The 24,596-nt window shown below is 38.7% G+C and overlaps 1 protein-coding gene across 1 annotated transcript in view; it reads right to left on the bottom strand.

Annotated features, from left to right (window-relative positions):
• The window catches only part of GTF2F2 (general transcription factor IIF subunit 2), a 97,076-nt gene extending 72,704 nt beyond the window's left edge, over nucleotides 1-24,372 (bottom strand). The window contains exons 1-5 of the mRNA XM_062576331.1: nucleotides 24,177-24,372; nucleotides 17,430-17,503; nucleotides 16,899-16,917; nucleotides 15,309-15,453; nucleotides 6,873-6,911 (exon numbers count right to left, since the gene is read on the bottom strand). Coding sequence (XP_062432315.1) covers nucleotides 6,873-6,911; nucleotides 15,309-15,453; nucleotides 16,899-16,917; nucleotides 17,430-17,503; nucleotides 24,177-24,242 — 343 coding nt within the window. The 5' untranslated portion in view covers nucleotides 24,243-24,372. The remainder of the gene's footprint in view (nucleotides 1-6,872; nucleotides 6,912-15,308; nucleotides 15,454-16,898; nucleotides 16,918-17,429; nucleotides 17,504-24,176) is intronic.
• Nucleotides 24,373-24,596: the final 224 nt, after the last annotated feature.

Raw genomic sequence — 24,596 nt, 5'->3', positions numbered from 1 at the left:
AGAAAGGCATTCCCCGGGTACTATTCTTATCAGTACTAACTTTATCTAAGGCCTGCAGCATTGCCAAGTCTTGTGATATTGCTAACACATTTTTTTAAAACATACAACAAATAATGTTCTTTCCCAACAGTGCACAAATCTAACATGTAGGCTATTTTATGCTGTCTCATATTGTAATAAATAAACTCTATAAAATTCTTCTGCCAAGCACAGATGATTACAGGCCTTGCCAATAAGGCACAGTGCAGAAATCCCAAACACAACCTACATCAGTAAGACACTGTAGCTCTGTTGTACACTGTTCCTACTCGCCTAGCATCAGAGATGTTTGCAAGATGCTGGGGCTGGAAAAGCCTTCTGGCTCAGGAAGAGCAACAAGTGAGCTCTGCTAGACTGCTCTGGGACTCTTAACATGCAGAAATCTCACATCCTACCACGCTGCAGGCTTCAGTGCTCTCGCATCTGCAGTTAGCAAATGACTACACACAACCTTAGAAAGGCTGCTCTTTCCTTAGCCTTCACTTCTGCCTCCCTCAGAAATTATGTTCACGTAGAACCTGCTCATTTTTTGTAAGTGGCTAAGGTTACCAGGTGATGCTACTAAGTGATGCTACATTTCTTTCTAAGTGGTTAAGGCTATTAAGTTAGGCTAATTTTTCTTTTCCTCACTATGAAGTGGCATAAGCAGTTTGTGGTGACTAGCCAAAGAAAGGAAAGGCTTGTTAAGGAAAAAGTTTATTACTAGCCTATTACTTAAAGATACAAGCAGAGGCTTGGGAGGAAAATATGTCATCACAGAACTAGATGAAATGACGGTAATATTGGAGGGAAAAGGTCTATAAAATGGTTAAAAAGAAGAAATGTCAATTATCTATGATGCAAGCTGTGTAACAACAGTACAAACGCGCTACCTAATGAGGAAATCCCCCCAATCCCCATTCCTCCCCCCAAAAAAAAATCAAAACAAAACCAAAAACCATGAGCATAACAGTACTGGATCAGACTGAAGATCTGTCTTGCCCATTATCTTATTTCCACCACAGAGGCCAAAAGTGGATACCCATGGAGAAACCTAAGCACAGAGCAAGCACATACCATTCTCCTATTGAGTATGTATTCAGCCACCAGCCATTTGTAGCTTGGAATCCTCTGCATGAGATGTGCTTTCCATTTCAGTAACCTTCACTGGCTTTTCTTTCACATGTCTCTCTGGTCTCCTCTGAAGTTATGTAAACCTGTAACATCCTCCACATCTTCTGGCAAGATGTTCCACAGCTTAAATGCATTTTGTGCGCAGAACTACTTCCATGCCTGTGCTTTGAAAATGTCCCCTGCTAGCTTTACATCTGCTGCACACTGGTCTTACGCCAGCCAAGACAGTAAGCACCTGATCTCTCTCTGTCCCCTTTGATCCACCATTCAAGACTAATTTAGTCCTGTACATATCTGAAAAGGCTGATGATGGAATCCACCTAATGTGATAGTCCTGGTAGCTGGTTGAAATGCATTAACCTGTAAAAACCCTCAAAGAAGACAAAACAAATTGTGGAGTAAGGATCCGCAATCCCAGGTATGGTCCTGAAATTTCCCTGAGAGACATAAGGGAAGGCCAAGAACTCTGATACAAGCCAAAAGCATACTTAAGCCTAGTGCATCACTTTGACAAGCTGTATACTGGCATGGCTGAAGGATGGAAAAGGCTTATGGCATTAACTGCTACCATTTTATACCAGGTTCTGTTCCCAGGATAGAGATCACGTAACAAAATTGCAGGTCTCTAGTGAAAGCTCTGAAAAACTTCAAAAGATATATGACTTTTTCAATTTATTTTTTAAACTGGATAACATTCGAGATAAATCTTAATTGCTACCGAAAGAAAGAGCTAAATACACCAGCGCTGCTCAGTCAAACAGATAAGTATTAGAATATTCATACTATACTACAATAAATAGTTGTCCACTAAGGACAAAGCTTATGTAATTTTTTTAAAATTACTTCCAATTAGTGATCTATATTAAATCCATGTTCTTTTTGCTGTTCTATCAGTGCAGCTTCCTTGGTTGGCCACAAAGGTTAGTACACTCAGTGTAACAGACTTTGACTATATATTCCTTAAAGTAGGAATGGTTGCATCTGTGTGTATTTTAAGAGCTGCAAAGGGAGCTTCATTACTGACTACCATTCCCAGAAAACTACCGAAAAGTTCATTATGTACATTTTCATTGTAATTTTCTGCCAATAGAAAGCAGTTAAATTTCCATCACAAAAACTGTTTCTACAGCTGGAAAATAACACATTCCATATCTAAATTATTTTCAACACTGAAGTTTGAGCTAATATTTAAATTGGGGATTACTACTTTACTCCTCTTGATCATTTGCCCCCTTCACTGTTAGTTTTGCTTTTGAAGTACAATTCATATATTAACCACTTACATGGAAGAAAACAAATGTGAGCCTAAGGGTAGTTTCATGCAGGTCTGTGACACAATGCAAGAACTTTGCGCATTTGTCAAAGAAATTACAAAATTTACCTTACACTGTTCAGTGTTTAAGGAAATGTCTTACACTGAATTTCAAGTATTCCAAATCATATAATCAACTTCTGAATATTTTTAAACAATTATCTTTATTGCAATATCAAATAATGAGGTAAGTGTGAGCTACAGAGGTTCAGATGTTACATATTTGTGTTCACAGTCAAACGTATATTTGCAACTGGCAAAATTTTAGTACCAGGTTCACACTGTATTGGCTGTGACATCTCTTTATCCAAAGTTAAATAGGAAATGGCCTCAATGTGCCTCTCCTCTCACTAGGAAGCATTAATATTACTTGTTAGTCATTCTATTCCCTAAACCTGTCAACATCTTCCCCAAAAGCATGTTAAATTCTGATGGACGCTATTTGCTCTGAACTTATGCCAGATTTTAATACCTGAAATTTGGATTCAATGGCAGTGCACTTGGTTTGCTGCAGGTCCAGATATACCGATGAGTATGGGAACATAACACTCCCTGATGTACACATTTCTGAAGAAAAATACGAATCTGTAGTTTACACACGGAGCTGATATACACACACACAGATTTATGAAAGAAATATTATACTTTCAAAATTGCAAGGCCTAGGCAACATTATAATCAATTACTGTCCAAGGAACTTTAATTTATTGCATTTCCACAAGGACAGTACATCAACATCCCTACTTACATTAGACGTGTTTCTTCAACAGCATCATTCTTAACAGACTACAGAGGCTCAGGGTAGCAACTTCTGGACATTTTTATTTTGCTGGGAGGAGGAAAATCTACTCATCCCATGAGACCCTACTTATTGCAAAGCCTTTCATTGAATTTATGTTTATCTGAGGTGCTATTATAATCAGAGATAGCATGCTCTCAGCTAGGAATCAGTTGTTTTAGTTGTCAGATGTTTTTTATACTGCCTCACGCTGTAACACATAAACTAAACAGTTCTCATTAGCTGCGTAAAAACATTTTTCCCCATCAACACAGAAGTTAAGACAAGTGGAAGGCCTGCCCAATGCTACACAAAACCTAATAGCAGAACCAGAAGTAACATTTTAGACCTCTCAGACACTCGCTTTATACTGACTGCTACAGAGCAGATCTTTAATTACTTGGTTTTCACGGCTTCGGTCATCACTGACAGCATTTACAGGTATCCAGGCACAACTTGTCACTGGACATGCAAAAGAAGACACATACAAACAGGAGCCACATGCACATACGTGTGTTTATATTACTTGCTCAACATAATGTAAGAGCAAGTAGAGACATTTCTCCTTGTTTCATTCTCCTTTAGCTGACTGCCTAACTCACTACACTCCTTTTACACTGAACACCAAGCAGCTTTCAGGTACTACACAATACTGGTTGAAGCCCTAAGCACTGTTTATCACACGCACTCATCAAACAGGATTTCTGTTTGCAGCTATCAAACAGTATATGAAAAAGAAAATTACATTTAGTTTAGGTAAACTTGTTTCAGATATTTCTTAATTCCTGATCATTTTGACGGTAACCTTAGCATCATACAAGATTTGATGGATAAGAGAAGTCTACATGTGTTCAGAAGCCAAGAGGAATATTTCAGAAAAGAAATATCCATGAGGGTCATTTAAATAAAATGACACCACCTCTGGAGCTGCAAATCATTAAAGGCTGAAAGAAGCATCTGGGGGAGGTATCACTGCTTGCTTTGCTCTTTTACTCTTCCCGAAGCAACTGCTATTGGCCACCTCTGGAGAGAGACAGATCCTTGGTCTGACTCAGTATCATATACCCTCACACCATGTAGTATCAAACTGGGTGATAATGTTGGTAACTTCCTGCCTTTTGGTAAGTGGTTCACAACTGAACCTACAATAAATGTGATTAAAAATATCATAGTACTTATGATTCGTGACTTAGAAGAAATTTGGAAGATTCAACAGAACCCTCTTAATCTAAAAAGACTGGGGAACTTCTTAAGTAAATAAATACAAGAATTTCTGAAGGTTATCTGTAATCTTTTAATATTGTACCTGTCTCACTCACTCCCTTTCTTTATTTACTAACTACAAATAAGCTTCACGTATTTTTATTACAATAATACCTAAAAGTAGTCATTAGAATCTTGCTATGCTAAAATTTTATACAGATATATAAACGGCTCATTTTTGCCTCAAAAACAGTTATTGTAGGCCAATATAAAGTACATAAACAGTGAAATGGGACACTCAAGCTGACTTACACAAAAGATAGTTTAGAAAAAGTCACTCAAGTTCCGTGACGGCTTTGAGAGAAAAAGAAGTGGAATTGATCACTAAGATTCTTCCTTAAATGCTATTAAATCTTCCTTTAAATGCTCATTCTTCTGACTGAAGCAAAAATACAGACAAGAATCAAGACAATGCCCTTCTTTTTCTACATTCTGCTGTTCTGATTAATAAGTAAACATGTGGTCATCTTGCATGATTTAACCAGGATAAGAAAGAGACAGGAAGACTGAAAAGCAGACAATTCAATCATTTCAAAAAATAAAAGCCAAACAAAAAATAAGCGACAACTCCTACAATTAAAGATTGATGTGCCATAAACATTATAATTTGACTCATTCCAGGAGTTAAGTTATCAAGATCTGCTTTACCTGTAACATCTCACAGTAGTAAATCTGTTTTGTAGGGATATAAAATATTAATCTCTAGAAACTAGCCCTTTATTACCTTAAAGTCACATCAAAATTTAAATATAATCAGTATGAAGAGATTTTAACAAGTAACTGAAAAACATTTCAAACTATAAAACACACCTTAGATTCAGTGTAAGCCTACAGACTTTAACTAATCTCTACCACTACTCATAAATCTTTGCACTATAAGCTGCTGTAACAAAAGGCATCTCAATATTAAAAAGAATACATCTCCTCCTCCCAAAAAATCCTACTCCTATTCACATACAAAATAAGAATATGATTTTGACAATCTTTGAAGCTGAAAGTGCAACTCAAATAAAAGTCAAATACTAGGAAAAAAACCAGACATCTCCATAAAGTGTCTGAAAAATTACATTCCATAAATCATTTCCAAAACCCACTTGTGTTAGGATTGTGTTTAGGGATTACTTCTGAGAAAGGTGGGGGTGTGGGACTCCTTCCAGTCCATCTACTGTCTCTTCCACTGCTACTTATGATTGCCAGCCCAGTACCAGCTATCCCTAATCCGCATGCATCACAGGTAATCCTTCTGCTAACAAGACTGAGATTTGGAGATTTGTCTGTGTATTTTGCATTAGCTCTGTCTAGTTGCCCAAGTTCTCAGGCTCTTGCTAATACTATTACTTATTTGCTCTAGTACCTGAACGACATTTTTGAAAATATCTCTTTAATAAAAGCAAAAAGGTAACTTTTATTAAACACTACCTGACACTGTACAATTCTCGTGCTGTTACATACACACATGGGAATATCATCCATGTAAGCCCAAAGAATTTAGCAGAAGGGAATGGAACAGGCTTGGACCACGCAGCCTCAAGAGAGCTCTACTTGAACTACCGGGGAATTGCACTCGCACATACCTGTCTCAGAATAAGCCAAATACTTTCTGGAACTCTCTTCCCTTATCGTAAAGGAAGTCCTGGGTACATTAGCTCAGACCTCAAAATATAGTCTTTAGATTCCCAAGTCCATCTAATATAAGCATGTTGTTGATTTCAGAAAAAAGTACTAACCATCTGAAAGTAATTTTCATTTGCTTCTTTGATCAGTATAAAATACTCCTACCATAGCAATTACAGTTTCAGCAGCCTCTTGGAAACAGTACAGATATTGCTGGGCTGACTAACATGTAACTGGCAAGTAATGTCATTAAACCAACAATTCTTCCTCTTCTTTGACTCCAAAGAATCTATTAATCTTTCATAAGGATTAGGAAAACTGAATAAAATACCATACCAGAACACTATTTTTCTGATTGCTTAGTACATGTAACCAAAATGAAATATCAAAAGCTTTAGAAATCTGTCACAAACTTTCCAGTCAAGACGAAAGAAGTAAAATTATGAGATGCAAAAGATATGGAACCTAAAGAGATCAGAAATACCAACCCAAAAGCTAAAAAGAGATTCTAAAAAATTACATTTTTAAAGGTCTCCCTCATCATTAATTTTTTTTCATTTAAATAAAACATATGAATAATTTAATCCTTTGGCTGAAGCAGACAATCAGTTTATTAAGTCATTTTTCAATTTTATGATACTCTACCCTAGAAATACTCCAAGAAATTGGTAGATTAAAAAAAAAAAAAAGAAAAGAAAAACTGCAGTCATAAATTGTTTCTTAAGTATTTCAAAGAAAGTGTCCCACACTCACCAGCACCGCTGCTTTCTGATTTTTCTTCTGGTTGGCTTTCTGGAAGAAAACAAATGAACAAAAAAGGAAACATAACATTTCTGTGTTGTTTATTTGGAATTAAATCTAAGAAGTGGTTTGCAAAACAAAGAAGAATAAATTATGATAAAATCACAATTACTGGGTTCATTTAATGTCTATAAATTTACTTTTTGAAAAATAATCTGTCACAAGGAGTAACAAAAATCTCCTTTAGTACTCAAACTCACAACACGTCTTAAATGGAAGGGCTCCATTACATCTTCGATTAAGAGCTGCGTGAATGAACTTACGTATTTATACAGAATCAATATTACGATTATGCTTAAGCAATGAACAGCATCCGTTTATCTCACTGGTCTCTATAGTTAAATGAACATTATTTTGTATATCAAAAAAAAATCAGGATTCTGCAAAAGAATGCTTATAATTAGCATGAGGTGAATTTTAACTCAAGCAATCTCTTCTGCAGCTTTTTTGCAGCTTACTAGCTCACACAAGGATTTTTTTTCCCAATCTTTTCACTTTCTGAGCTTTGGCCCTCACATGTTACTGCTCTCAACTTGCTAGGTACCAAAAAATATGCAGTTGGCAATGCAACCTGTTCACCAGAACAGAGAATCCGAATATGCAAGAAGGAAGGAAAGAAAAAGACACAAGATGTCAAGTGATTTTCCAAAAGACTACCACTCAGTTTAATGGCAAAATCAGAAGTAGAAAACAGTTTTCTCTATTAGATTCCAATCCAGCCTTTTAAGAGATGAAAGCTAGTGGATGCACTTTTGTGAACTGAGTCCTAAATATGTAAAAATAAATAAATAAATAAATAAACAACCTTATGAAGGATTTCCCTACATAAATTTGTCAACCTGAAATTTGACTGCTCCTTATTTTTACATATCTTCTAAGGTGGAGAATAAAAAGAGCATTTTCACTTATCTGTAATAAATTCCACCGTTTTGAAAGCATATTTGTCCTTAGCTTTCAATTCAGGCATATCACAGCTATCATTATAGATTATTTACTTACAGCCAAGAGTGAATTATTGCTGCAACTCAGGGAGTAGTTCAGTTAGTCTGATCATTTCTGCTCTTTATAGGCTGGGTACTAACAGAATTGAAATCATGACATATTTTACAAAACCTTTTCCTTAGCCACTGGTTCTTGCTAGCTTCCAAGGTTGAAAACATTATATTCTCAGTGAAGACTGACAGTCGGAGGACTAATGTAAATGGAAAAAGCAGTATCTCAAAGATCCCTCTTTCTTGGATGCTTGCTGTTGTTACTCTTAGCAGCTGAAGGTATGTGTTTATTCACTGAGAAAACACAATTATACACAGCTTTTCCCCACCCATAAGCATTCACAAAGCGAGTGAAGATCCCTGGCAACGTTCAAATACACTTGCAAGATAATCTGGTTGTATGAGAAAGATTCTCATTCGCATTCTTCTTGTGTCCTTGGCACATTTACAGTGTAAGCTAGAACCCAAACAATACCCTAACTCAGATGTAACTTACAGAAAAATTCACTAGACACACAAGAAGCAAGCAGGACTTAATGAAGAAACATACTAAGGTAGCAGTCCCTAATTGGACCAAGTTGGATTTTAAAGCTCTTTCTTTTTAACTCCATTTTCAAAAAAAACTCTTGTTACAGACTATATCCCAAGCAAATGTTTGAAACCTAGCCAAAACTATTGCATAAAGAGACATCACACTGAAAAATCCTTAAAAGCATCTTTGATACAAATAACAATATACGGGTATGATGTCTACAAACGGGGTGAGTGTATTCGTCTGTACGTAGCGATAGAATCTGCCCCCAGCAGTATAAAAAAATAAAATTCAAGCCTTGCAAAGAAGTGTTTTTTTCTTCTCACCATTAGGTAATTTATTTTTATTACGTTTAGGTCACATCTCCGTCTTCAAATTCTCCTTAATACTGCTGCTATGAAGAAAGTAAGTGAAGTATCACAGTACTCCATTTACTTCATGCACTTATCCATGCAGATTATAGCTGCTCAGCCTCCTCCACAACACGAAAGATTCCCAGCCATACATCAACAGGACTTGACATTCTTACTCATGTATCAGTGAGACTGAAAAAAAACCCAAAGAAATTTAAAGTCCCTACAGTAGACATAAAGCCAATTCCATTCTGATCACAGTGAGTCTATTCTAATACTCCATACATTTTGCACATTATACTCTCAAGATAATCTATTTAAATTCATACAAGAATTAAGAGGCTATAATTGTTAACAATAAAAATGAAAAAAATTAAGAGCTTACCCCTGACAGCCAGCTGAAACCATTTCACAGTAATTTGTTAATCACACAGCACTCATATGAAGCAGGTAAATAAATAACCTGTCCATTTTTTAGAAGTGAAGAAGAAAGATGATGTAATTGTTTTTTAATGGACTGTATGTTATAATAATAGATATGACAGCTTGACCCACTAAAATGCTGTCTGTAATCAGACTACTTTGAGCCACATATTCCGCTTTTCCAGTAATGAGTTGCATCTTCTTTATCTTCACAAATAGTTTGAAATTTGCATAAACATCAGAGAACTGAAAGGCTGCTGTTGCTTCTGTTTTTCTTGATCATGAGGCTGCCAATAGGTTTTCCTCTCCTGCTGCTAGCAGGAAAAGAATGCTCCACAGCCAGGCTGCTGCAAAGGGCAGGGAGAAGGACCTCAAAGAATTCTGAAGACTAGAACGTGTGGTTAGGTGACAGCCTCATACAGACAGAGAATACTGGAAAAACAGAAAGGCTTATATCCAAACTCCCTCAGCAGGCAAAACTAAGATGGCAGAATGATAAGGGCACTTAGTCCCTAAATAACAGTTTGATGAGTAAATTGAGATATCACACATCATTTGATGAGACTGGAAGTAACATGGAACGATATTAAGATTCTGAATGCTAAGTACTTTACTGGAAATAATTAAATGCAATTATAGCAGTAACCGCTCTAATGGAAGAAAGAAACATTTTTCCGAGATTTATTAGTGAAATCTCTCCTCTGCATTTTTTTAAACAGTTGATTGATACTTCAAAGACAGAAGCTGCTGATGATAAACTCAAAATGCAAATTCTGACTATTCCTTTTGGCCAGAATACAATAATGCATTATAACTTATACAAAGGGTATGATTCATCCACAAATCCCAAAATGTTCCTTTCACATTCTAAAATTGTATTAAAAAAAACAAGGAGAGACTATTTGAGGGGAGTGGGAATAAAGGAGATATTTTAAGGAATACTAGCAGAATTATCTACATCATATATAGAATGGAATTACAAGAAACATTGTATTCCATGAACTGAGATTCTGAAAGAAGAGGAGGAAGACTCAGAAAAATGGACAAAAATGTAGTATTAGAAGACAGGAATCTTCTGCGACTCTTGGAACAATGAAACAATCCACGCATGAACGCCTCTTGAAAAGAAACAGCTCTGGGAGACATTCTGTCACATAATGGAATTGCCAAAATATTTTTTACTCATGTATCAGTAAGATAGAACAAGTATAAAGTCACTAAAACAGGCATTAAGGCAACCCCATTCATGAAGGAGGAGTTGTGAAGATAAATTCAAAATTCCATTAAAATTAGTCATCTTATCCAACTTTAGAGAAGTATCTTACACTTGATTTGTGCCTACAGTGTAAAATCTTCCTATCCATCTATTCCTTACAGTTAAGGTTTTAACTGCCTGCCAAGATCTGTGTTTTCCCAAGTCACATTAGTAGTATATTTATCAAGCAATATTCCCAAAACTAGCTCAGTAAGGAATTTTTATCATTTTTAACATAGCTAATTTTATTTGTTCATATTAAGATCCAGCAATACTAAACTACCTGCTGGCATAAAAATGATGCAAGAGGCAATTACAGCACTAAGTAAATTAATTTATAACCACAATAAGAAAAGTTTACTGCTAAATATTTAACAAAAGCACATTCGCACTTCCTCAATCCGGAGAGAAACTGTCAAATAACGCCACTTTCTTATGCCAGGGTGCCTGCCAGTAGGAAGCCTGGGGAGGGGAAGGGGTGGTCAAACATCCCCTATCAAGTCCAAAATTTTCCCTGAAGAGTTCTTAGGTTTTCAGCTATGCACGCATAAGAAAAATTCATTTTGTTCAAAACAGTACATCAAAATATATGCAAAATGCTCTCCTTTCCTCCCGCCCAAAAAATTACAACTGTGATAGCTGATGACAAAGATAAGATAAAATGACTGGAAGCACAAATAGCATTGTTGCATAGCAACTGTTGATGTACATATGGTGATGTTTATGGAACAGAATGTAGTTCATATTTAATGCAAAAATAATACTAAAAATCAGCCCAGACAGCAAGACCTTGACAGCAAGAGACAACTGTGCCTTGGATCCCTCTGTGATCTTCGAAAGATCCACGCTCCCCCATAGCTCTGTTAAACTGATCCTCAGGAAATCTGCTGCAGGTCTTCATGATTTTCCCAGCAATGTGAGGCTACACAAATGTCTAACACATGCAGCCATACTTGCAGAGGAAACAGGGAGAGAAAACACAGCTGCATGAGATCAATCAGCTGAGATAACATTTCTGAGAAGTGGGTATCTGTTCGTGACCTGGACCAAACTCTTTCCATGTCATAATTTCTTCCGGTTGTCCAGTCAGCAATCGAATGTGGTATTTTGCACCTAGTATTTTTGGAGCGCATAATACTACTCCGTATTATTCATTAGAGCCATTTCAAAATGCAGGAATAGGGGGAAAAAAGTGAATGGTACAGAACCCCAGAGTGAGTCAATACAGAAAGCAGAGTGTATGAAAACAAGAATAGACCAGATTTTTAATGGTATCTGGGATGGGATCCACTTTATCTATCAGCTCAGATCTAGTGTATGTACTGCAGAAGACCAAGAAACTGCAACTCATTAGACTTTGGACATAAATGGCACCTCAGAAGTGCTTATTTCTGTCCATTAACTAATACAGGACTACCTGAGTTGCACAGGTTTACAGTACAAATATCTGCATTTGCGTAGAGAAGTCCTCCTCCCCAACCACTACCTATTACACATGAAGGCCTCTATTATCATCTTCAAAAGCATCCAAGCACCTCACTACCTTTGTACAGATTGACTCCAAGGCAGACTTAGACTCAGAAGACAGCCCCATATGAAGAATTAAAGTAGTTTCTAACTACAACAGATACTAGGAGCCAACTGAGTTAGGAAAACAAATGAAATCTATTTAGCAGTCCAGAAATTATACCATGTAGAAAATGTTAAATTATTCCTCAAGTCTGATCTTTTTTGCTTGGTCTAAGTAGCCCGAGAATCTGACATAAAGTGCTGAATATGTAAACTCACTGCAGCATCTTCCCTGATTACAGAAGACTTCAGAGTAAGCTCTGTCATCTCTCATATATTTTCTAAATCAAGAAGGTGGTTACTACAATATAAGGATCCCAGGATTAGAAGATAGTAGACAGAAAAGATCTTTGGTCCTTGAATGTGCTTCAGAAGAAAGCAAGGAAAAAATGTTTATATAAAAGAAATGGAGTCATTTTATACAATTTGTTTCATTTTAGGTAAGTTCAGTTCCCAAAATATTGACTGGAAGCAACAGCATATGAAACACTTGTTTTTCTATATTTCATTCACATTATTTCCCAAGTGGTCCTTCTAGATGTAACATCAGAAATACCATTTGCAATTCTGTACCAACTTAATCTTTTGCTCACTTTCAGAATCAGAGTATTAGTTCTGTTATACGGTGCATTTCGCAAAAGAAAAAGGCGTAAGATCGTCAACACATTTCACAAAAATATGTTGACTGTAATTTGAAAAAAAAAATCTGTGGACATAAGAACATATGAATAAATGAATTTTGATGTCCTGTGACTGTTTCTTACTATGGATGTTTAAAGAAGTGTAAGCTTTGATCGAGTCTTTTCCCATGGTTGATCCAATTGTAACGGTTCTTTTCCATGTGGACTCTGGCATCAAATAAGGTTTGAGCTTATACAGCAGCCTTTCTTTTGAGTAGGGCTTTACTCTTCAGACATTTGTTTTCACACTAATTCGAATTCACTGTGAAATTTGCTGAAATTGCTACAGAGCTCAAAATATATTGGAGATACACCTTCAGACACAAGAGCATTGCCATATGAACACAGTTTCTGTAAGAAATCAGGCTGAGATTTAGGATACATTTGTCCCATTCGTTTTTACAAAGTCATGCAAGAAAAGTACATTAAAAATTTATTTTTGCTTGTATTGCCAAAGCCAGCTCTAATACAACAGCAACATGTTTTAGCCATTTTGCATTTATGCAAGTTTCATGAAAACTCACTGACTGCATGTCATGCTTGCTAATCTCAAGCAAAAACAATTCTGACAAGGGCCATGATTACTCAGTGCTTTACTCCAAACACTTCCAATTTCAGCAGCTATTCTTTGCTCCTGATTATTATAACTTCTGCTCCATAGATTCACAGTCCCTGCATAACATTTTGTAGTTGTTAAGAAAAATCAAATGTTTTAATTGTTTAAATGAAAACAGTACAACTTTTAAGTAGCTAGTGGTCTCAGGACACACGAGTTATAGATGGTTAAACAGAAATAAATAGGCATCTTCTAGCTATCCCATTGTAATGACTTTCATTCTAACTAATGACAACTACTCTACATTTAAGTTATGTATCTTCACTCACTGCAGCTTAAGTTACTATTAGAGGTTTTTGAAGTAAAATTTTGTTTAAAAAAATGTCTTGGAAAGCAAAGTCCCATGGGATAGCAAATATGCAAAATCACTAAATATGTATTCCAAGAACATCTTCACACCTGAATTCTTTCAAGCACTTCACAGTTCTTTCAAGTATTCTGAGGCCAAGGCATAAAGAAATGAGAAAGGATGAGGTACCAATGAAATGCTTACAACTTCTTGAAAAAATAGTTAGCTATAATGCTCTCATACTGATTTGATAACACATCACACTGCCATCCCAGTAATTATTTGCCAGCCTGTAGATCAGAAGGCTTCAATGGGATACATGGTGTGCTTCTCCCCAGGAAAAATTCCATATTGGATAAAACAGTAATATGCAATCATTTAAAAAAAATCAATTTAAATGCACACACCCTATATATGAATAGAAAGCATAAGTAAAGGCACTCAAGGGTTTGTCTTTCCCTTCAAAAGCACTTCTGCCATTACTGATTTCAAAACTAGGTAACATTATATCTGAAAAGAAACAGCTAAATTCTGACACCATAAAATGCCCCTTTTTATCATTAAATTTACTAAAATGCTGTACAACTTAACAGATTAGCAGCTTCTTGACATAGGAGAACCAGGACACAAGCATTTTAGATGAGCTGTTGCAGTTCTGGATTGAAGATAAAGTGTTTTCTGCTTTGTCATTTTGAATAGTTGCCCTTAACCAGTACTACTACATATGTTTATAAGCACCTGGTTTTAAGAAACTTCTGACAACAGGTTAAACTGTAGGGCATTCTGCCCCAGAGAAGGCACAAATATGAAAGAAGATTTATTTGTCTCCTGGGGATAGCAAAACCTCAGTGCCTGGAATTGAGCTATCTTCTGCTAAGCTCTGCAGCTATCTTACTTTCCTCCTCTCTAACATGGAAAGCAAGGCTATGCAGTTTCAGTACAAAACCGTACAGCACAGTGGAGGTATATGCAAGGCAGTCTGCTGTGTGTATTCTACAGGATAACACTACCTGTCCTAAGTGTAATACGCATTGTGGGACACATGATCTTGAATACGCTACTCACTCATCATGTACAGCTACTGAGCTATACTTAAGGCAGGCCAAACAACGAGAATTCAGTGAGAAAAATGATGACGACCCTGCTGTTGCACTGTTCAGTGTCACAACCTTATTAAGCTTAAACTGCAGTTTCACTTTGCAGAAGAAACTCTGGTGAACAGATGTGCTTTTTGCTAAAATGGATCTTTTCAAATGGATAGGAGAATTATTCTTTATGTAACTAAATTGATAGCAAAGACCAATTCAAGAAAAAATATATATGTATTATTTCATCCAATTCTTTTGTCTTTATGGATCACACACACAAACACAAGATTTTTTCCACTGAATACCCTTAAAATGGAGAATAGCCAGTGTATTGCACTCCATACACCTTCTGTGTTCTCTTCAGCAGACCCATAATTGAAATCTACAAGATAATCCTATCTGCAGAACTTAAATCAGTTGCTCAGTCAGATGAAGGAAAGAAGCAGTCACAATAAAAGAGTAATATGTATCCAGATAACCACAAAACAAAGATAAAATCTTACTTCTGAAAGTCTTCCAGCCTTTACAGTATCCAGTTCATTGAAATTATATACACTGAAATTGTAATAAATAACTCTAATTCTAACTTACCTACTGAACTTTCTGTGAATACTGTTAAGGTCTGTCCTCCCACACTTTGCAAAAGAAATGGATGTTCCCTTGGTGCACTGACTGAAGCAGGTTTTCCTCCAATATCATTGATGCTTGCAAGTTCTTCATTCAAAGTAAATGACACCTAACAGTCACAATTACCACAGTGTTACCAAACAGACTAAATTATACAGCTTTTAAGAATTAGGGGAAACAGAATGAGAAAAAAACAAGTAGTACAGCACATTTCTGTTTTAGATTATAAAGGGCAGGAAAAGAATCTTACTACATCGATCTCTTGTTGAAATGTAGTATGCAAAATTTTATGTACTTAATGCAATTTACTCATTTTTTTAATTCTACATTGCTTCCTCTTGAAATCAGAGAATGATTTTGTTTTATTTATGAAAAAGTCAGTCATAACAGGTTCTCAGACAGCATTCAATATGAGTGCTTTGAAGTGTTTCACAGAGCCAGTTCAGTTCCTAAGAAAGTGCCAATGTACCACAACAAGCATGATCAGTCTGGGACTCCTGAATTGCGTGCAGCCCATAAGCAGTTCAGATATAGTTCCTTTGGCATGGTTACATCATATGCTCAACTGAAGAGTTGAGGAGGTACTGGGACTGTTGGGTAACCAAAGTCCTTAGCCATAGGACTAAGCAAGAATCCTGAACTTGGAGCACAGCACCAATTGCACTGTTTTTCCTATATATCCTGTTTAGGCTCGTCCCACCACAAAGCAATAGCACCCCTGGAAAGCCATCTGTTTTCATTGGGTTCCTCACCACTTGGCTCTACAAGTCTGCAAAATGCACTTTTTGGTTCTCATCTACATCAAGATACTGCTGTGGAGCTCACAAAATTAGGAAGATTGGACCATGTTCCAGCCTGGAAAAGTCCAATCAAACTTCCAAATCTCCAGTGGAAGTTTCTTGGCTTACTATAACAGCAGTTTGGTCAGGTTCTCAAATGGCTAATGCAACTTGCTTCCCTGCACTTTTTTTTCCTCCAGAGTTTCTCCCAGTTCAAACGGACAGACCTACTTGGTATTTTAGGCAATCCTAACTAATGCAACTTCCCTTATCTCCTGTAAAAGACACATGAAGTTACTAGTATTCACTGAGCTGCTAACAAAAGTAGTTATCTTTGCATGCAGAAACACCTTCAATTGCTTAATGCTTTACATTTAATAGGATCAATAAATTCCAAACATAACATGGACTATTTTCTGAAATTGCACCCCTCCATTTCCAGCTTCTGTTTTAGCATTATCATCCTCAGCTTTAATACAGCCTTTTGCACTAAAACATTTCAAAATGTTTAGAGAGAAGGTTGTTACTACAACTGCTGCCTACTAAAGGGTAAACAAACACAGGGAGACAAAAAGGCTTGATGAAAGTCTCACAGTAAACCTGTGGGCAGATCTACAAACAGAATTCTGTCTTCTTGACTCCCTGGTATACTACTTCTTTACAGGTGTAACAACAATAACAACAAAATCTGACATTAGAAACCAGCATGTTCTAAACAATTTTTAGAATTCAAAATACAACACATTCACAGCCTTTGTATTTAGTAATTACTTACTTCTGTTCTTCCTTGATTTCTGCAAAAGAAAATATTTATTGTTTTAGTTTCCATAATCTGTTTCCACAAGTTTAGCTTCCCTGATAACAAAGTCAATTCAAATTCTAGTTTTGTTACTCATCTTCACTCCTGAGCTGCTCAATTTCTCTTGATGCTGATGCCCAAGAACAAATGGGAAAAGTCAGCAGATGAGAATAGAAGCAGCAAAGTAGTACATAAATAAACTAAAGGAGATTCTCCAGTTAGATGTGCATATTTCTTGGGTCTATGAAATCAAACATCACATTCTGGGATACAGCTGTTCCCCAGTAAAATTTTATATATTGATCTGTTTATTATGTATACATTGATAATCACTAGAGAAGAAGGTATCTTTCAGTTTACACAGAAATATGCACACAGTGTTTGCAAGAAACAGGATTACATAATCTAGGAGATGCAGCATCATCTACTTTACTGCAGGTAACTTCCTCTATGCACAATGTCAACAGTCTAAGAATTGCAGTCAGCAAAGGTATAAAAAAGGCTTACTTGGCAATCCTTAGTTTCCCCACTTCACCTCTTCCTGAAGCTTTATTCCACTGTTGTGACAAATATTTGGGGACCTAAAAAAGAAGACACATTTCAAGAAAATCAGATTTAAAAATTCTATGTAACGTGTGTATATATTTTAAATGCTTTCACACTTACTGCTTCACTTCAGACTATAGCACAATCTAAATATAGTAGACAATATATTCTATTAGGAAGGGAAAAAGAGAAAAATGTAGTATAAAAATAAGTACCGTACTGTATTTTTGTCCCAAATGAAGGAAAAAAATCCTATGTATGTTGAATCTCAAATATTAGCTAAATACGAACTACAAAGAAGATGGACATTGCACTTCTAAGAAGTACCAACAATTTTATCAAGTAAAATTATACTTTTAAACATTAGTTATAAACTCTCATCTTTCTGGGTGGAAAAAAACAGATCTATGAGATGATTATGGCCCACATAGACTGAAAGCTGCTGCAAAGGGAGGTTTACAATTTGGGAACCTTAGACACGTTAAACAGCAAACTGTCGCCTTGCTCCTATCAGGATTTGCGTTTCTTCAGCAGCAGAACGAGCTTAGGCAAACTTGCCTCCTATCACTTGTTCTCATCACTCCAATTTTGCTGGAACAAGTTTTTCACTGGGCCTCTTCAGCCTGGGGAAGAGAAGCCTGAGGGGGGATCTTATCAGTGTGGACAAGTACCTGAAGGGAGAGTGTCAAGGGGACGGGGACAAACTCTTTTCAGCTGTCCCGTTGACAGGACAAGAGGCAATGGGCAGAAATTGAAGCACAGGAAGTTCCGCCTGAGCGTGAGGGGGAATTTCTTCCCTGTGAGAGTGACGGAGCACTGGCACAGGTTGCCCAGAGAGGTTGTGGAGTCTCCTTGTCTGGAGATCTTCAAGGCCCGCCTGGATGCAACCCTGTCTACCATGCTCTAGGTGACCCTGCTGAGCAGGGAGGTTGGACTAGATGATCTCCAGAGGTCCCCTCCAGCCTTACTGATTCTGTGATTGTGCAGCTGTGTGATATATTGAAAGAGTAAACTGATCTGGCAGGGAGGTGAGAGGGACTTCCATGTTTTGGCTGGGCTGACTTTATATTTGTAAGTGGAAGAGCCAAATCAGCTTCCCAGCCCAGTTCCCCAAACGGTTGCACAAACACTTGATCCAGCACAAAGGAAAGGGCAGTGTAGGGACAGGAACAAGCAGGAACAAACCAGGAGTGGGAGATGGTTAAGTAGCCCTGCTTAACCTCCTAGAAATAAAAGCTTTCATCCAAGGAATAAAAGCTTCTGCACTGTTACTGACTGAGAGTTGTTATGAAGCCACAGAAAGCGTTTGTCTGATCTATACCCAGAATCCTTCAAACACAAGGGTTTTGGCATCTGCAGCCTCAAGTGGCCAGGGCTCCTGATGGACAGTAAAGGTACCTCTCAGTGCTCAAATAACTAACCAACAAACAGAAAGCGGGTTTTCCAAGCAGAAGCATTTTCCTTCTTCTCCTGTCAAGGTAGCATTAGCTGAAACTACGGTCATTCTCTTGACCCTCCGGCCAAAAGAGTACCAGATAATTACTGTCAGATAAACTAGACTCCAAAACCAGGTGCTTTTCCTGCCAGCTTCAATGCCTTGTTGCAAGTGGTGTGCCATACACCCACACTCCTCAGACTCCCAAATGCATCCCAGCATGCCGGCCTGCATGTTTCTGCAACAGCGCATCATTATTCTGCAGATAACGGTTCCAGATAATATGTCTGGTGCTTGTCAGAGCTACCCAGGTCCTCTTCGAGACCAGATGAGTTTAAAGAAGGCAAATTAAATTTATTCTATGAGATCAAAGGGTTAATCACCAATCTCAACACACTATAATACCTCTGTTTAGCTGACAACCATCTATAATCTCAGCGCTTTCATGAAGGCACAGTTCCACAATATTTTGAAAGATGGTCTGAGTTAGTGCTTGCCACCACCTTGCCCCAGTGATGCATTCCCAACCTAATCCTTGCATCAGTGCTTTCAGCCCCTGGCTTCTTCTCCTGCTGAGTGCTATCGGTTCTTCTATCCACATCTGTCTTTACTTGCAAAAAGTCAACTGAGCTAGTTACAAACTCACAGTGCAATGTTTTGCAGATCACATAGCATATTTTTCCCCCTACAGTTCAGCAACTATGACTGTCTTTTGGTATGATGGCTTTTTATAGAGGTTGAACATGACACATTAATACAACAAATGTGAGACTGCAGCAATTTCCCCCTACACACATGCCATTAGATACAGAGGTACTGTCACTTCGAGAAATGGAATACAGACCTGAGACAATAAGGACAATCACACATCTGACTATGCAGAACTAAACTGTAAGATATTCAAGTGACACAGAAATCAGAATTTTTTCAAAAGGAAATAGCTGAAAGTAGTCTAATAGAAGTTTATTTCTTTCTATAAAATGTTCCTTTCTAATGAAAAAGTAGCAGTCACTACGAGAACATTATCTCAGAGAAGTAAAGCAGTCTCAGTGTCTAGCACAACAGCAAATGAAAAAGGAAAATCATTTTACTGCTCCAATGCCATGCACTAAAACAGTATTTAGATACAGAATCTGTATCTTTCTTCTATATACGCTCATGACACACCAGGACAAAATAAGAATTTCTAATTTGGGGCAATAGCTTTCATTCACCATACTGGCCCACTAAAGTTCATTCTGGCCCACACAGTTCACAGCTGCTGAAAATGCAGCTGTGCCCACTTAGAAAAACCTACAGGCAATGAAGGTTGTGAGACACAGCCAGTTAGAGACAGAAAGAAACATTAAGTTCTATCACACAATGTGCAGGCAGCAGAAAATTCTTCTGTTTCAAGCATCAAGGGGAACTCTGTAATCTGATTTTTGTCTGGATTAAAATAAAATGTAAACTAAGTTTTAATTCACAGCTGAGGAGGCTGTGAGTTGATCACAGAAAATGTGTTGAAAATAATAACCTAGTAAGTTCTGTAACACAAATGAATTTAATAATAACCTCACATTTTTCTGTTCTTCATAAAAATCAGATGACATTTTTGTACTGGTGCTTAGCACTTTCCTTTAGTCTCACAGTGTCCTCATAAAGCTAGAAAATCCAGATGTCCTCCAATTGCTCAGCCAAAATAAGTATCAGCCCAAGTTTCCATAAACTCTTAACACTGGGTCAAAAATGTCTCAGATGAATGACAGAAACCAATTAGTTGGCACAATCTACTGATTTATGTTTTTTTCAGTTTTTCAAATGTTATCTTTCTACAGATTTCATGCCACATCAGATATATTTTCTTCCCAAAGCTTACATAAAGCCAAAATAAATGCTGTGACATGTGCTCTGGCTCACTTAGTAGAAATATTATCACACGCTCACACCTAATCTGGGCATAATTTACACTGCCGTGTATTAAGGTACATATATATTCAGTATCACTGAAAAAGGAACCAAGGACCCTCATGCTGTTAAAATCATTAACTTGCTATATAATGTAATCAGACAAGAAATTCATTCGGATCAGGATCAATCATACTTCTTTCAACTGCAGGGGAAACAGTCCCAAAGAATGCAATTAATCATCTTTCTGCTTGCCTATCCGGAGTCAATGGTTATGTAGAAAAGGAAAAGAAAAAGGGCTACGATGGACCGCTATGAAAGGATTATTTCAATCTACACATCATTGCTTGAATTAAAATCAGACTGTAGTCCTCAAACTACAGGCTAAAACCTGTAGCTCCACACTAATGGCTTAAGCAATCACAGGAAAGGTAAGTAATGTCTTGCACACTGCAGACATCTTTATTAACCACTTTCTGTTCAATTTAGTATGATGAGTGTAATTTACAGAGAACAACTGGTTTTCAAAATCTTAACAGTCCTTGAAATAACATAACAGAAAACAAGAGTGACCTGCTTTTAGAGAGCAAAAAGAGCTTTCAAAGACTGTTAGGATTTTGAGAGCTACACACTTACCAAAAGACTGACTTGTGGAAAGCACATAATGAATGCTATAGTAAAAGGCTACTTAAAATTTTCAAGACAAGTGGTCTTTATTCTGGGATACGCAGGTAAGAAAACTCTTTTCAAAAAACATGCAGTTTAATCACATAAGGAGAAACCTCTAATTATGCTTTTTATTGCCAATTAAGCAGCCTCTCTGGAATACTTCCTGTGTTAGCATAATACATGCTAAATGGAAATTAAATAAGTGGGTTTTTTTGGGGGGGTGGGGGGGAGTAGAGCTTATTGCTCTCTCCCTCAAAATAAGGATAAATTCAGCCTAGTTATCCTAGTTACAATAAAAAGTACCCATTGCTTCCAAGTTTAGATCCAGAGGAATCCAAAGGACAAAAACTTGCATGCACCTTGCTATGGTCTATCAATGTTGGCAACTTCCAATTTTTTTTCTTAAGTATGCCAGAAGACAATCAAATTTTAAAATTAGACCACATGCATGAACATTTATATTAAAAGAGTATTAGGCACTGATTGTTCTTCCAAGTATTGAAGAGTTCTTGCTAGTCCAGTTTTCTCATTAAACCAGGCAGCATCCTGTGCTCACAGAGCAGTATCATCTGTAAGCACAGATATGCCTGAAAACTCCTGGCTCATTTAAAAAAACACAAACCCATGTCAGACTAATGGATAGTCAAGTTCTGTATCCTTTCTCCAACATGGCCACCAGAAGGCACTTAGGGAAGAGCAGGAAAACAAGACAAGAACAGGTATTTCCCCAGTATGCTTGTTCAATTTATGCAGTTTCTGAATCCAGCACTTCCCGAAGAATGGGAGCATCTTCATTTTTAGTATCTCAATATCCTTTTCTTGTATAAACTGGTCTAATGGCTTTTTGAGCCTCTGCCAAGTTCTGACATTCACAACACCCTCTTGCAACAAGTTCTAGAACTTAACTATGTATTGTGCAAAAATGTTTGCTTTAAACATCCACCTCATGCATTTCTAATTTGACACATCCCTAATTCTTGTGTTAAAACTGACTCTTCCCCATTCACCTACTCCCTGATAGTCATGACTTTATAGATCCCTGTCAGATTTCTACATCAATCATCTTTCCAGCCTGCATCAGCATATTTAGGAGGTGCCTGCACAGATACCATTTCTCGTGCCTCTGATCATTCTCATTGCCCTCCTCTGCACCTTCTCCAGTTCCACCATATATTTTACAAGATGCAGAGGATGAGACCAAACTGTACACAGTATTCAAGAGACAGGCTATATGAGGACAAAACAGTATTTTCTCTTTTTTTCTCTATTTTCTTTGAATACTCTATATAAAAAGTATTTTTCTCTATATTTTTCTATATCATTATCTCTATATCAAATATGTATTTAAAGTCTACATATTTGACTGCCACTCACATGATACTCTCACAGAGCTATCTTCATCTGCTGTAAACCCAAGTTCTCCTTTCTGAATGATGACAAGCAGCTGAAAACCTAAGCACTGTGCAAGTAAAATTCAAATATTTTTTCTCTATGCACACCATTTTATATTTTTCAGCTTTGAATTTCATCTGCCATTTCATCAGCCAGTCACTTTGTATCACAACATACTTTGGCAGCTTTCTGCTCTCAGCTTTTGTTTTTACTGTTCTGGATAATTTACTGCAATCACAGCACTGAAGTTTTCCATAGGGTTTTGCGAAAGCAGACATTCAGGTATCAGCATTAAAGTAGAAGCCAGATGCTCTGACCTACCCACTATCAGACTTGCAGAATTTCTGAAATTTCCCACCACTTTCTTTTTTTTTTTTTTTTTTTTTTTTAACAGCCACAATACGATGTTTTGGTGGTTGAAGTCAGATGCTGTCACATCCTCCCCACTACCCAGAACCAATCTTTTAGTACTTCCTCATCTCCACTGGTTCCCTTTCACGCTGCTCTGAGCCTGCTCGAGAAGTCCCCAAAGGCAGAAGAGAAGGACACTACCGCTAGGATGCTAATCCTAGCCAGGACTAGAAGGGGGCCAGTGCACACGCTCCCACAGCTGCCGGTGAGCCTCGTCTCCCCTGAGTCAACGTGTTCCTGTTGACACTGAACTAAATCAAGTGATTCGACAGAGAGACCTTCCAGAGAAGGAGGCCAGTACATAGGTACACGTGTACCTAGGAGGCCTAGTTAGCACCAGCACACAGCGCAACGGCCCTGTTCCTGCACAGTGCCTGGTTTTGACTCAACGAGCTTTACACGGGCGCACCGGCTTTGCTGTAACGGCGCTTCTCTAGGTGAGTGGTAGCGACAAGACAAAGGTAAGGAGGACACGGGGGGGTCCCTCTGGGTTTTGGCTTGGGTTCTTTTTTATTGTTTTTTTCTTAGCTGAGCCATAAACTTGGGAGTTCTCAGTTTCATAGATCTGGAGGAAAACGGGAGTTATGGTACCTTACCTCTTCTCCTTAACAAAACGCCCGCTGCAGGGCAGCTCCCAAGCAAACCTGTTTTCCGTTGTTCTGCTGGACCTACCTGCGCGCCCGCGGGGCGGCGAGGCTCCCGCCCCAGCGAGCGCCCGCGGCGAGGCGAGGCGAGGCGAGGAGGCGAGCCCCGGCGCGCCGCTCCCGCTCCCGCTCCCCCCGCTGCCCCCGCCGCTCCCCGGGGCCCCTCGAGGCGCTCCCGCCCGGCCCGGCCCGGGACGGGGGGGGGGGGGGGGGGGTGCGGCCGCCGCAGGCCGCGCGGGGCCGGGGCCGGGCGCCGCGGCGGCCCCTCACCTTCACCAGCCACATGCCGGTGTTCTGCTTGGCGCCGGTCAGGTCCAGCTCGCCCTTCTCGCTCATGGCGGCGGCCGGGCCGGGCCGGGCCGGGCCGGGCCAGGCAGTCGCCGCCGCCGACGGGAGCGGCGCCGGGCAGGAAGGGGAAGGAAAACAGCTGCGCGCGCGCGGAACCCGCCGCCGGGCGCCTTCCTGCTCCCGCGCCGCGGGCCGCCGTACCCACCCGGACGGAAATGGCAACCGCACCGCGGGGGGACGGTGGCCCGCGGCGGACCAACTTCCTGCGCCCGGCGTGGCGCCGGCAGAGGGGGCGGGACTGCGGCTCCGCTCGTGCTGGTGCCGCGGGTTCGAGGCCCCGGGGTGGTGGCGGGGGCAGGGTGCTGCGCTGGCAGGCAGCGCCTAGGCTCGGGGCCGCGTGTG

Source organism: Rhea pennata, chromosome 1 (assembly GCF_028389875.1).
Source record: "Rhea pennata isolate bPtePen1 chromosome 1, bPtePen1.pri, whole genome shotgun sequence".
NCBI lineage: Eukaryota > Metazoa > Chordata > Aves > Rheiformes > Rheidae > Rhea > Rhea pennata.
The sequence above is the reverse complement of the archived record's forward strand: the minus strand, read 5'-3'. Positions and strand labels throughout refer to the sequence as shown.